Here is a 13,546-nt window from a genome sequence, read left to right on the forward strand (position 1 = left end):
ACCCTTTTGCTTTGTTTCTGATAGAGTCTGGAGGCTCCTACCTGCCTAGGAAAACTCTGATATGTATATAGAGGGAAATATCTTCAGTAACTATTTTCTGATTGAAAATAAAGATGATGAAAATACAGATGCTGATTATAGTAGCTTTACTTATATTAGCTTCACTTATATTCCCTCATTTTAATCCTCCTAAGGTTAGCACAGTGATCTGACTGGGCTATTTTCGCTATACCTTCTGCTCTCCCAATTAGCCTTATATCTTTTCTTTTTTCTGGTCAGATTCCCCAAAAATAAATATTCAGGGTGTGAACCTAGCAGCCAAAGCTCTGGGAACTGAGTCGGGGAAAGGAGCTTGAGGGCTGGCCTGCAAAAAAGCAGATACTGAATCAGTTTGTTTTTGTCAAGATACTCTACCCTTACCTGGGCCTTTTACCGCACCTCTCTGAGGGTGGATGATATGGTTTGGCTGTGTCCCTACCCAAATCTCATCTTGATTTGTAGCTCCGGTAGTTCCCATGTGTTATGGGAGGGACCCAGTGGGAAATAATTGAATCATGGGGGCAGTTTCTCCTTCTACTGTTCTTGTGGTAGTGAATAAGTCTCACGAGATTGGATGGTTTTATAATGGGGAAACCCTTTTCACTTGGTTCTCCTTCTCTCTTGTCTGCTGCCGTATAAGACGTGCCTTTTACCTTCTACCATGATTGTGAGGCCTCCCCAGCCATATGGAACTATGAGTTTATTAAACCTCTTTTTCTTTATAAATTACCCAGTCTCAGGTATGTCTTTATCAGCAGTGTGAAAATGGACTAATACATTGGACCTTAGTACTCTTCTTCCATAGCGTGGGAGAAGTAGTACCCTGGTTGCTCATAGTGAGGTCACTTGGGATCTAATTACTTCCTAAACATACTTTTTGTACCATCTTGCTGTTTTTAGCCTCACTTTTATCCTCACTTTCAAGGGTGGTGAGTGCCACCACCTCCTGAACTTTTTGGGTCTCTGGAGAGTAATCATTTTGCTTGTGGGTTTTTCCTGCTGCTATTTAGGTTTTACCTTTCTCAAGTCTACCAAGAGAGTTACTACTACCATGATTTTTGGCTTTTAGATTTTTTATGCTGTCATCTTCTATCCTGTTCTCATTGTGGGTTTTTGCCTCTTTGAAACATTCTTGTACAGCCATTTTGTTGGAATTTTTTAAAGGGTGCAGAGGTTAACATGTGTAGTCAAGCTGGCATCTTTAATCAGAAGCCTGTTTTTGTTTTTATACTTTTTGAAATAGGAAAGAAGGCCTGCTAGAGATCTGGCATGCATTTGTGTCTTGGGCAGTAGGTGATGGGAGGAATGTGAGGTAGGCACAGCCAGGAGAGCATTGTCCGAAGGCTCTCCTGGTTCCATTGAGATGAATGGTCTATGCAAGGAATCCAGTGTTTTGCTTGCTACTGCCTCTGGGCACTCCAGGAGTCTAACTTTTGTCTCTTCTCCAACCTGCATACAGAACAGTATCTAAAGATCTAGGCTTTATAATAGAAGCAATTAAAAAGTGATTAGGAACCTGAAAGCTTCCTTCTATAACTGCGATCTGAAGGTTTTTATTCATTCACTTAATTAACATGCATTGAGCTCTCAAAATTTGCCGGAGTAGCATTGTGCTTACTCATCCACATAACTGGATGAAAAAGGCAGATATGGACCCTGCTTTGGGAGGTTGTGACCTGACCTTATATACTGAAATTTCCAGAAGGCCAGATAGAGCATCAAGAAATGAAACAAATAAAATAAAATAAAATAGTAACATTATTTTGTGATAATGAGATAGAACCTTCAGTGCCTCCTGGTCTTCCCCACTCATACACACTCATGCCTAAAATAGTCCACAGTTCTGTACTCCTTTAGTGGGCCAGATCCTTTCATCACCATGGGCTGCTGAGACCACTGGAATTTCAGGCAAACCTATAAAGCAAGGGCAGTTTTAGGTGACCACATTCTGTCATGAATCCTTGATTTCATATACAGTTCTTGCATTACATGTTTGCTAGTGGTAGGCCAAAACAAAAGAAGAAAAGTTCTAATTTTAGCTGAGTTCAAGTTACCTTTCTAAAAATTATGATTTCTTCTTTATGAGTCTTTTTGGTGAATTGACCCTTTTCTCAGTATGTAATATACTTGTTTATTCCTGGTAACATTTCTTGTTCTGAAGTCTACTTTGATATTAATATAGCCACCTCAGCTTATTAATTATTAGTATCTGCATGCCTTATTTATTTATTTATTTATTTATTTATTGAGACTGAGTCTTGCTCTGTCATCCAGGCTGGAGTGCAATGGCACAATCTCGGCTCACTGCAACCTCCGCCTCCCGGGTTCAAGCAATTCTCCTGCCTCAGCCTCCTGACTAGCTGGGATTACAAGCACACACCACCATGCCTGACTGATTTTTTTTTGTATTTTTAGTAGAGACGGGTTTTCACCCTGTTGGTCAGGCTGGTCTCGAACCTCTGACCTTGTGATCCACCCACCTCAGCCTCCCAAAGTGCTGGGATTACAGGCGTGAGCCACCACGCCCAGCCTGCATGCCATATTTTTGCATCTTTTTACTCTTTATCTTGCATTTTTATGTTGAAAATGAGTGTTTTTTGTTTGTTTGTTTTGTTTTGTTTTTATCCAGGCACTGTGGCTCACCTCACACCTATAATCCCAGCTATTCACAAAACTGAGGCAGGATGATTGCTTGAGTCCAGTAGAGACCAACCTCAGCAACATAGCAAAACCCCATCTCTAAAAAATAAAAAAAGAAAAAGTAATCTGGGAATGGTGGTGTGTGCTTATAGTCTCAGCTACTCAGGAGGCTGAGGTGGGGGGATTCCTTAAGCTCCAGAGTTAAAGGCTGCAGTGAGCTCTGATCATGCTGCTGCACTCTAGCCTGGGCAACAGAGTGCTCTTCTCTAAAAAATAAAATAAGTTTTAAACTCCATATAGTTGGGTTTTATTTGTATTCAGCTTTATGATCTTTGCCTTCGCATTGGAGATTTTAGGTCATTTACATTTATTGGTTGGGTTTTAATCTATTTTCTTTTTCTGTGTTCCATATATTCTATATAATTATTCCCTTTTCCTGTCTTCTCCAGGTTACTTAAATATTTTTTACTATTTCATTTCATCTCCAAAAAGTTTTACGTCTTTTTTGCCAGTTTGTAATATGCATCTTTCACTTATCACAGTTGATCTTAAAATAATTTTAATGCCTCATTATATATAATACACTTTCTTATCTTCCTGTGATTTGTGCTATTATTTTCATATGATTTGTTCATGCATTGGATTGTATAAAGATTTAAAGTCAATTATTTTTTAAAGAAATTTAAAATGGAAAATTTATGTCACTTATATTTACTCACATTTTAGCAGTTCTGATACTCTTCATTCCTTTGTATGGGTTCACATTTCCATTTGGTATCTTTAACCCATGTAGTTTCGCTTGAATTATAAAATATTCTCCTTCTCCATCCTCCTATGTGAATATACAGAATTGAGTTTGTTGATTGCATTGATACCCTTTAATTTCCCAGTAGTAATAATAATAGCTATTATTACTCTTATAGTTTACATGTCTCTTCACATTCTGAAAGTACAATAACATCTTTAAATAGAATTGTCTTTTTTCAAATGCTTTTTAAATTTTAGAAGCTCTTGTTTCATATATTTCATACTATATTGTTTGGTTCGTAAAATATTATGAATGGTAGTTTTCTTGGACTGAGCATTTTGTCATTATGAAATATTCTTCTTTTCCTTGTTTAATATTTTTAACCTTGATTCTATTTTGATACTTATATTGTCATTTAAATTTTTTTTTGTTTTTATGTTATGTTTTTGTAGAACATTTTTGAAAGAAAACTGTATCACATTTTTAAAAATCTGAATTATAAACAAGATATAGCTTAATTTTAACGACAGTATGATTAATCTTATCTTTTAACTGGTTGTGCAATTCAGCCCATTCACATTTGATGAAATACTGAGATAATTGACCTTATTTCTTCCATCTTATTTTGTTTTCTATTTATATTACATCACTGCTCATTCCCTTTCCTTTTTGTTTTGTGTGGTTTATTGGTTTCACTGGCTTGATAATTTTTTTTCTTTATTCCTTTTTATTCCTTGTTACTTTGACAGTTCTACTAAGTTTTTTGTTTCTACTAGTGGTTACATTCTCATTCCTTACAACCAACAATAAACTTATGTTCTGCCTAAACATGTATATGCATTTCAAGGAACGTTTTCTGTGTACCCCGTCTCTAGACTCTTGCTTAATATTTGCTTACTTAATGTTTATTTTCAGTTCCAGACTAAGTTTTTTCGTTTCTTTTTTTTTTTTTTTGTAGAATAACAGGCCTATTGTGTTTTAAGAAAACTCAATATTACAGTTTCCTGCTTACATTATTATTATCCACTTAGATTTAAATATGTATATGCCTATATTTTTATGCATATATGTATATGTTTAAGCATATTATGCACACACATGCATATATATACATACATGCATGAAAGCGACACATACAGAGAGTGAGAGAGGATCTCAGTGTCTGCTGGTTCTTCTAGTCTTTGATTTCCACCATATTGAGAAAGGTGCTCCAAATCAATTGTTATTTGGTTATACTCTTTCTCAAGTATTATCCTCAGAGAGTGCTTATAGGAAGTTTACATTTTGAATCCTTGTGTGTTGAAAATGTTTTTTTTTTTTTTTTTTTCCCTGACAGCTGAACAATATTTTGTCTGGGTATAGGATTCTTTAATCAGTTTCTCTTAATAGTTTATACATTATTCCAGTGTCCACATTCCAGAGTTGTAGATGAGAATTCCCTTAGCTAGGATGAATCCTTTGTAAGAAACCTATTCTTTCTGTCTGGAAGCTTGTATAATTTTCTGTTTACTCAAGTGTTTCCTGGATTTACTTCCTAGACTTAATGAGACTTTTAATCTGTGGGCTTGAATCTTACTTCAGTTCAGTATAATAAAATACCTAGCACTGTATTCATTTAATTATAATATCTCCCTCATCTGTTCTTTTCTTTTTTTTCATTCCTTTTCTGTCTCTTTTTTTAAAAAAAAATATGTACTGGAATCTCATGTTAGGCTTCTGAAATCTGTCCTCCAAGCCTCTTATCTCTTCCATCATTATGTCAATCTCTTTGTATCTTTGCTACTTGTAGTAAGATATTTCATTTACTTGGTCTTCCAGAGCATTAATTTGATTTTCGTTAGTGTCAGTGATTAAATTTTAAACTTAAAATCAGTGCTTATGCTTCCAGAAAGTGTTTTTTGCATTCTTCTGATTCCTCATTGTTTTCATCATTGAAATATTCTACCATATTTTTCATCATTTCTACTTCTGTGGGACTTGCCTCTTATAGATGCTTTGTGGGATCTCTCAGGTGAACTAGTCCCATTAAGTTAGTTACTGTTTTTGTTTGGCCTACTCATTGATAAATGCTATTTTGCCTTTCATATAGGTTTTTAGAATCCATTCTGCATTAACAAATCTGAAAGCAGTGAAAGGTACAGCAGTTCCTGCCCTGTCACTTGGGCTGGCAGTCACCCAATCGGCCAACAGCAAGTGGCCCCTTCTTTCCTCCTAGAGCACCCTTGGTGGAAGCAGCACTTCTCTCTGGCTCAATCTTAGAAGCAACCCAGACTGCCAGTGTAGCCCTGACTGTGTAAGGCCCCTATGTCTAATTCCAAGTTTACAAACCTTTGGGTAGGGGTGACTAGTAGGTACAGCTTGCCTAAAGGTGAATAGTTATCCAAAGAGGGCAAGTTGCTAAAACACTTCAGGAAATGTCAAAACTGGTCTTAATAGAAGACTCAGGGAGGGGTAAGCCCTTTGTTCTGCTACTAGTACCTTGCCTTTACCCACTAACAGTATAAACAAAGTCTTGTATTTTCTCTCTCTCCTGGAGAGTTTTGGAGTACCTGTGGCTTCGGTTGTACTCACTAAACTTGACCGGTTCTGCTGCTTAATAGCACATCCATGTTACCCATCAGTTTGATTTAAAGAGACTCAATGAATTGGACCCGAATGTTGTTTGAATAATCCTGATGAAGGAGAGAGTTGCCAGAGGCATCTGTAGCCATAAAACTTCTGTAGTCATCTTCACTCCAGGCATACTGTCTTATTTTAACTTCTTGTAAAGACCAAGACATCCCTAACTTTCTCTTTACTGGGGAAAAAATCTGCTTGGAAAAACAGTTATGCTGTGAAGTGTTGAGTTTTTTAACTATTGCTGTATTATGAACCACAACCAATGCTTGTTAGTTTAATACAGTAGTCATTTATTTGATTCATGGACAGCTCATTTAGGCTGTGCTATGCTAGGCAATCCTTCTGGTCTCAGTTGGACTCACTCACTGGGGTCTTGGCTGACTGATCCACGTTGATCCAAGACAGTCTGGAGGTATCTGATCCAGATTGAGCTAAACTGGCTATTGCCCTGCTCCATGTTTCTCTTATCCTCCTCATGGGACCAGTGGACTAGCCTAGAATGATCTCACGGCAGTGCCAGAGGTGCAAGAGAACAAGCAGAAACACATAGAATCTCTTGAGGCTTAGACTCACAACTGGCATGCAGTTACTTCTGCTTCCTTATTTTGGCTAAATTCAGTCATGTGACAGAATCAGAAGTCAGAGGTAAGGAATCAGAATCAGAGGTAGGAAAGGAAGCCCTGCCTACAGTGTGGGGGACAGGGGGAGGAGGGTGCAGTACTACAAAGTTGCATGGCAAAGAGCATGGGTATGTGGAGAGATGAAGACTTGGGGCCACGAACTCAGCCTTTATCAGCTGTTGAGAAATATAGTGCAATATTTTAAGCTTACAATGGTACCTCAAGAGAGAGAGCCATGAGTTTATCTTGGAAGTAGCAGAGAAATTTCACAGAGGGGCTGACACTGGAACTGGACCATAAGGACGACTTGGAGTTTACCAAGCAGACAAGGATAGGTGAAAGGAGTAAAAATCCATTAAGATGGAAGGAAAAGTCAAAGTAGAGTCACAGTGCTCTACAGATAAGAATGGGGACATCTGGGGATTGAGGAGTTACCCTATGTGATTGGATCATTGGAAACAATCCTTCTATACTGCCTTTTGCTCCCTAATATTACTCTTGCCAGGGAGCTATCATACCTCCCCAAAAGTTGGAATTTCAGATGTCATGCCAGGAGGAGTTAGCGTATCGTATACTCTTCAGAACATGTTACATAGGTGGGCTGCCTTCTGTACTTATTAACAGTGTACGTTGCTTTAAAAAGGTGAATAATTTAGCATGTTTCTACAAGTGTTAGCATTTCTTCAGTATATTTATGCCACTTAGCATAGCTCAATGTGTTCTGCGATCTGTACCACATCTAAAAAATCATTAATGATAAGGGACATTTGTTGGCTTTCAAAAGACATTTAAGCCTCACTCAGTGTTACCACCTCCATGAACCCTTCCTTGATATTTCCTCCCCTTGTCCACCACCAGATTATGTCAGGTTCTTCCGCTAAAGGCTTTCATTTCTCCCTCTACTTCCTTCAGAGTATTTATGGCTATTTGTTAGTATATAATTTTAATTGTGATTATTTGATCAATTTCTGTCTCTCCAATTAAACTTTCAGCTTCTATGACAGCAAAGGACTAGATATTTTGCATACCACTGGTTTCCTGAATCCTAGCATAGTGTCAGAATCATAGTAACTGAATACTAAACATTTATTGAGTGAGTGAGTGAACGCATGAGTCTATGTGAATGACTGAGTGAGATACATCTAGACTATTGTCCTTATGAGATAGGTTTTGGGTTATCTTTAAAATTGCATGAACTCTCAGGTTTACCATTTACCTACCATGTAATGGACAACCCATTCATTCTTTAATGTTTCCATTCAGTCAGTATTCATTGTGGCTTGTCATAATCCTGAATGTGAATGAGGTATTTGTGATACAGAAAAGAGTAAGGCCGATTCTGTGCTGATGGAGTTGCTTGTTTAGTGGGAGAGACGGTGAAATGAATGGGCAAAGACAGTTACTATGGTAAATTAAGATAAGGATATGTCTGAATTAGAACTTAGAGAAGAAGCATTTCACTCAGTCTGCCCTTCATTGGGTCTTCCTGAGAAAAGACCATCTGAGCTGAGTCATGAAGGCTAACTAAGAGTTAGATGCATAATGGGCATGACTGTTCCAGGAAGAATGAAGCAAAAGAGTTCAGTACACAGGGAAATGGGAAATGAAGGCTCACTATAGCAAACTCCAAATAATTCAGTATTGCAGTATGAGAAGGCAAGGGTGGGGATGGCCAGAACAGAGTGACTGTGGATATGGGCACAGTCATATCACAAAGGGTTCTTTAAGCCCTGCTATGCATTGGACTTTGTCCTGAAGTTAGTGAGTAGCAATTGAAGGATCTTAATCAGAGATTGATATAAAATATTTTATTATATAAAGTTTGCCCTGGGCACAATATGGAGAACAGATTACAAGGCTGTAGGGGAGCAACATAAAGAAGCAGTTACTTACCCAGCATGATAAGGGCTATAGTAGAAGACATAATCCATGCTCTGGGAAATCAGAAGAGGAGTGCCTAACCCAGAACGGGAATCTCAGCCTAGGTTTAAGTAAAAGTTTGAATTATCATAGTGAAGAAGCTGGGATGAGTTTTCCCAACAGATGGGGTTAGGGCAAAGACACTTAAGTGCGTAAGAACATGACTTTCTTCAGAGAACTTCAAGTGACCTTTTATTGTTAGACTATAGAATATTAAGGGTGAATTAATGAGAAATGAAGCTGGAAAAGAAAGCATCCAGCATTCAAGTCTTCCTCCTACTAAATATTGCTTTAGACTGGAATGATCGTATCATTTATTATCTCCACCAGACACATCAAACACTTTTTTTTTTAATCATAGAAACTTTTGAACATGTAGCGAGAGTAGTATAATTAACACCCATGAACCCATCACTAGGTCCCAACAACCACCCATGACCAATCCTGCCCTTAGCCACATGCCATTTACTTGTCCTTCTCATATTACTTAAAGCACATTCCAGAGACCATATCATCTTATGCAAACATTTTCAGTATGTATCTCTAAATGATAAGGAGCCTTTTGTTAACATAACCACAACTACCAAGATCATATCTAAAATTTCATCATAATTAAATTTTTATCAAATAGCAAGGTTGTAATTTCTAATTATCTCACAAATGTCTTATAAACATAGATGTAAATACAAATATTCACATGCAGTTTGTTTAATCAGGATCCAAGTAAAGGACTGAAAGGACTGAGACTTTTTTTTTTTTTGAGACAGAGTCTCACCCTGTTGCCCAGGCTTGAGTGCAGTGGCACGATGTTGGCACACTGCAACCTCTGCCTCCTGGGTCCAAGCGATTCTCCTGCCTCAGCCTCCCAAGTAGCTGGGACTAGACACACCCACCACCACACCTGACTAATTTTGTATTTTTAGTAGAGACGGGGTTTCACCATGTTGGCCAGGCTGGTCTCCAACTCCTGACCTCAAGTGCTCTGCCTGCCTTGGCCTCCCAGAGTGCTGGGATTACAGGCGTGCACCACCATGCCCAGCCAGGGCTGAGACTTTTGAAAGTGAAGGAAGGTACTATCCATAATTAACAGGTATCCGTGAAGACTTTTTACCTAAGCAGGGATGTGTCATTATCTACATTGGCTTATTCTACTTCTTTAATACCTCTGCAGATATCAGGATGGGTATTTTGCAAAATATAAAGGAAGCCTCACTCATATGATCAGTTCTGTATTTCTTCTGTTTTCTTAGGTCTCTCTGCTCCCTGGTGTGTAAGTGGACATACTCAGCAGAGAGAGGCTGGGACGACAGTTTCTGGAAAATGATTGGTTTGGAAGACTTTGTTGCAGATAATTACAGCAAAATAGGTAAAAGAATAAAACATCTGTAGAGTGATTATGTGCACTGGAGGATCTTGGTGGGTTTGTTGTTATTGTGGTTTGTATGTTTGTTGTTTTTGTATGCATTAAAACACAGGAATGAAGTTTACTTTTTCCAAGACAAATGAGTTAATTATGACGGGTAGGCCATGACTATTAGGCTCTTGCCTTAACATTTATATGAACTGAGTGGAGATACATGCTATGAAAATCTGCATTGAAATATAGAATCAGAAATTGTGCTAGGCGTGGTGGCTCACACCAGTAATCCCAGCACTTTGGGAGCTGAGGCAGGCAGATTGCTTGAGCCCAGGAGTTCGGGACCAGTCTGGGCAACATGGCAAAACCTCATCTCTACAAGAAAAATACAAATGTTAGTCTGGCGTGGTGGCACGTGTCAATAGTGTCAGCTACTCCGGAGGCTGAAGTGGGAGGATTGCTTGAGCCTGGGAGGCAGAGGAGGTTGCAGTGAGCTGAGATGGTGCCACTGCACCGTAGCCTGGGCAACAGACAGAGCAGAACTCTGTCTTGAAGGGGGGGAAAAAAGAAGAGAGAGAGAGAGAGAAAGAGAGAGAAATTTGTTGGGCTAGACCGAGGAAGATATTTGTAAGGAGTATCTTGGGAATAGCATACTGAAGGGGCTGTGTATGGACCGCTTCCAGTCAGTATTAGGAAAATAATTTTATAAATTAGGTTCACGGGACAAGGCAAGGCTGTGAACAGGTAAAAAGGCCTTTTATGTGGGTAGTAAAGTACCTCTTCTATGCCCCAAGCACATTTCTCTGTGCTTGTATGTACCTTGTTTTATATATTTCTCACAACTACTGACAAAAGCACTGTTGCATGTTTACAGATGAGAATCAGAGAGATTAGTAACCTTGCCTAACCAGGCATGGAATCAATAAATGGTAAGTCAGGATTGAAATTCTCCCACTGGGAGGACCTGGAAGGAACTAATATTTTACTGGAACACAAATTTCAGCTTCAGTTACCTAATGGTTTAAGTGATTTGTAAAATGTATATGCCCTCCAAAAAATTAGTTGTTTTTTGCTGAATATTCCCATGGTATGTTGAAAATAGCTTTATTAGCGTATATATTGATTACCTGTTTATGTATCTTGATTCCTCACTAGACTGTGAGCTCTTTGACATAAGGATTTTCACTTATTTACCTTTGTATTTCCTGTCCTAGCACAGGGCATGGCATATTTTCATATTTCAGTGACTTTTTGTTTAAAATATTGAGATGGTTTGTACTAGGAGGTTGGCACTCTTTGCTTTAAAAATCTTTAATGATATTTACTGATTTTAACATTATCTTTGGCAGTTGAGTACAACTTCAACTCTGATTTTCTGATTACTGTTATATTTTTCTGCTCCTCTTTCCTGCCTCACACATGACACATGTTTAATTAGTATATTAGCTCTGCTAATGGAGCAGTATCTACAAGAAATATTCATTAGAAGTCCATAATGTTAATCTAGCAGAAAATTTCCAGAGTAACTTTATTAGATTTTTTCCCTGTTAAGTTAATGGATTTTTAATGGATGTCCTAAGGAGACATATCATTAAGCAGAATATTGCTGTACGTGAATTAAAACTTACCCATTTATCAAAATTAATTGTGTGATGTTTCCTTTGATTTTCACTTCTGGGGACCTGAGCTTGTAGTTTCAGTCTGAACCCAAAGTAGAAGATATTTAAGAGGCTGTTTATTCTCAGTTGTGACTTTCAGAAACTCCTCTGGAAGCTACCTCTAGACATTCTTTAGCAATTCTTGGAACTATGAAAAATGAATCTCAAAAGCCTCCCTATGAAGTGTTAAACATTTCCAATGGCCTCATTGCCCGTCAAGATGTGGACAATATAGTGTAAAACCTTTTAGCAGATTTGAGCATTGAGCATCCTGGATTTGAGCATTAATACAATTACCATAATTTGCTCCATGTGGAGCTTTTAGCCAAGTGTTTACCAGGCTTCCTGGGCCCATGCAGTAAATAAATGCTTTCCCCGAAAACTGAACACCTCAGCAACTGATGGTCTTATGGAGGAATTTTTTTTAAATGAATTATTTATGAAGTGTAAGTTAAGGATCAAATGCAACATTTATATGGTGTATTGCAAGGACAGGAGAAAAAATTTACAGGGTTTAAGTAACTACATGCAAGTTTCTAAAGCTAAAATGTTACTACCTAATGCCTTCTTTCAAGGAGGTATTTGGATGGCTTGGTTTGGGAACATTATACAAAGTAAGGAAAAATAGTTTTGTGCATCGAAAGAATATAGTAGAAATTTCTTTACAGTTGAATAGAAATTTCTTTACCGTTGAAACTGTGCAAATTGACTTAATATTCAGAACTGATGGAGAAAAACGAAACACAGTTTTTGGGTAGGGGATTATATAGCCCTACTGATAAAATGATCTGTGTTCAATGAAATCATCCAACAAACTGATCTGTGTCAATAAATTTTGACCTTTAGTTCCACATGACTAATTCCCAAGTTACCTATCTAATCCTAAGCATCTATCAAAAGCACATAGGAAGGAAGAGATCAGCAGGGACAAAGGACCCTTAGGAAGATAAACAACATCCCACCTGTTCTAATTGATTATCCAGGTGCCATTTCAGCATGCCCCAGTTGCCTTTTTAATTCGTGAGAAAATCTCTTTGTTCTACTATTGGGGTAGCCCACTTTATGAAAATTCATGTGTTCAGCATGGCTGAATTATAGAGTGATTATTTGCATTACTAACAGGGTTTGTCATATGAAGGGATTCAGTGTATTAGCTTATAGATCATTCCTTTATTTGGGACCAGGGAAGCCAGGCAAAGAATAAATGTAAATTCCAAGTCCAAGAAGTTAGTAAGTGAGAGGCAGAAATGAAGGTAAAGGGCAGGAGACAGTTTCTTGAGAGGAGGGAGGCTGCTTTTAAAATGGGTTTCCTCGACCTGGGAAGCACATGGGGTTGGGGGATTTCCCTTTCCTAGACAAGGGAAGCCGTGACAGACTATACCTGGAAAACCGGGACACTGCCACCTAAATACTGGGCTTTTCCAACATTTTGGGCAAATGGCACATCAGTAGATTATATCCTGCTCCTGGCTTGGTGGGTCCCATGCCCATGGAGCCTTGCTCACTGCTAGAGCAGCATTTCGAGATTGAACTGTGAGGTGGCAGCGAGGTCGAGGGAGGGGCGTCTGCCATTGCTGAAGCTTAAGTAGGTAAACAGAGTGGCTGCAGAGCTTGAACTGGGTGGAGCCCACCTTAGCTCAACAAGGCCTGCCTGCCTCTGTAGACCCCACCACTGGGGGCAGGGCATAGCTGAATAAAAGGCAGCAGAAACCTCTGCAGTCTTAAATGTCCCTGTCTGACAGCTCTGAAGAGAGCAGTAGTTCTCCCAGCACGGTGTTTGAGCTCTGAGAACTGGACAGACTGCCTCCTCAAGTGGGTCCTTGACCCCCATGTAGCCTAAATGAGAGACACTTCCCAGTAGGGGCTGACAGACACCTCATACAGCCGGGTGCCCCTCTGAGATGCAGCTTCCAGAGGAAGGATCAGGGAGCAGTATTTGCTGTTC

At 38.8% G+C, this 13,546-nt stretch overlaps 1 protein-coding gene across 6 annotated transcripts in view; it reads left to right on the forward strand.

The window, feature by feature from the left end:
- Positions 1-13,546, forward strand: part of FGGY (FGGY carbohydrate kinase domain containing) — a 439,174-nt gene that overhangs the window by 144,099 nt on the left and 281,529 nt on the right. For all 6 annotated transcript variants that reach the window (XR_003116446.1, XM_025363985.1, XM_025363976.1 and 3 more), the window contains one exon: positions 9,837-9,952. Coding sequence is in view for 5 of the 6 variants with exons in the window: in XM_025363985.1 (XP_025219770.1) it covers positions 9,837-9,952 (116 nt within the window). In the remaining variant the exon portion in view is untranslated. The remainder of the gene's footprint in view (positions 1-9,836; positions 9,953-13,546) is intronic.

This window comes from Theropithecus gelada, chromosome 1 (genome assembly GCF_003255815.1).
Source record: "Theropithecus gelada isolate Dixy chromosome 1, Tgel_1.0, whole genome shotgun sequence".
In the NCBI taxonomy this organism is placed as follows: domain Eukaryota; kingdom Metazoa; phylum Chordata; class Mammalia; order Primates; family Cercopithecidae; genus Theropithecus; species Theropithecus gelada.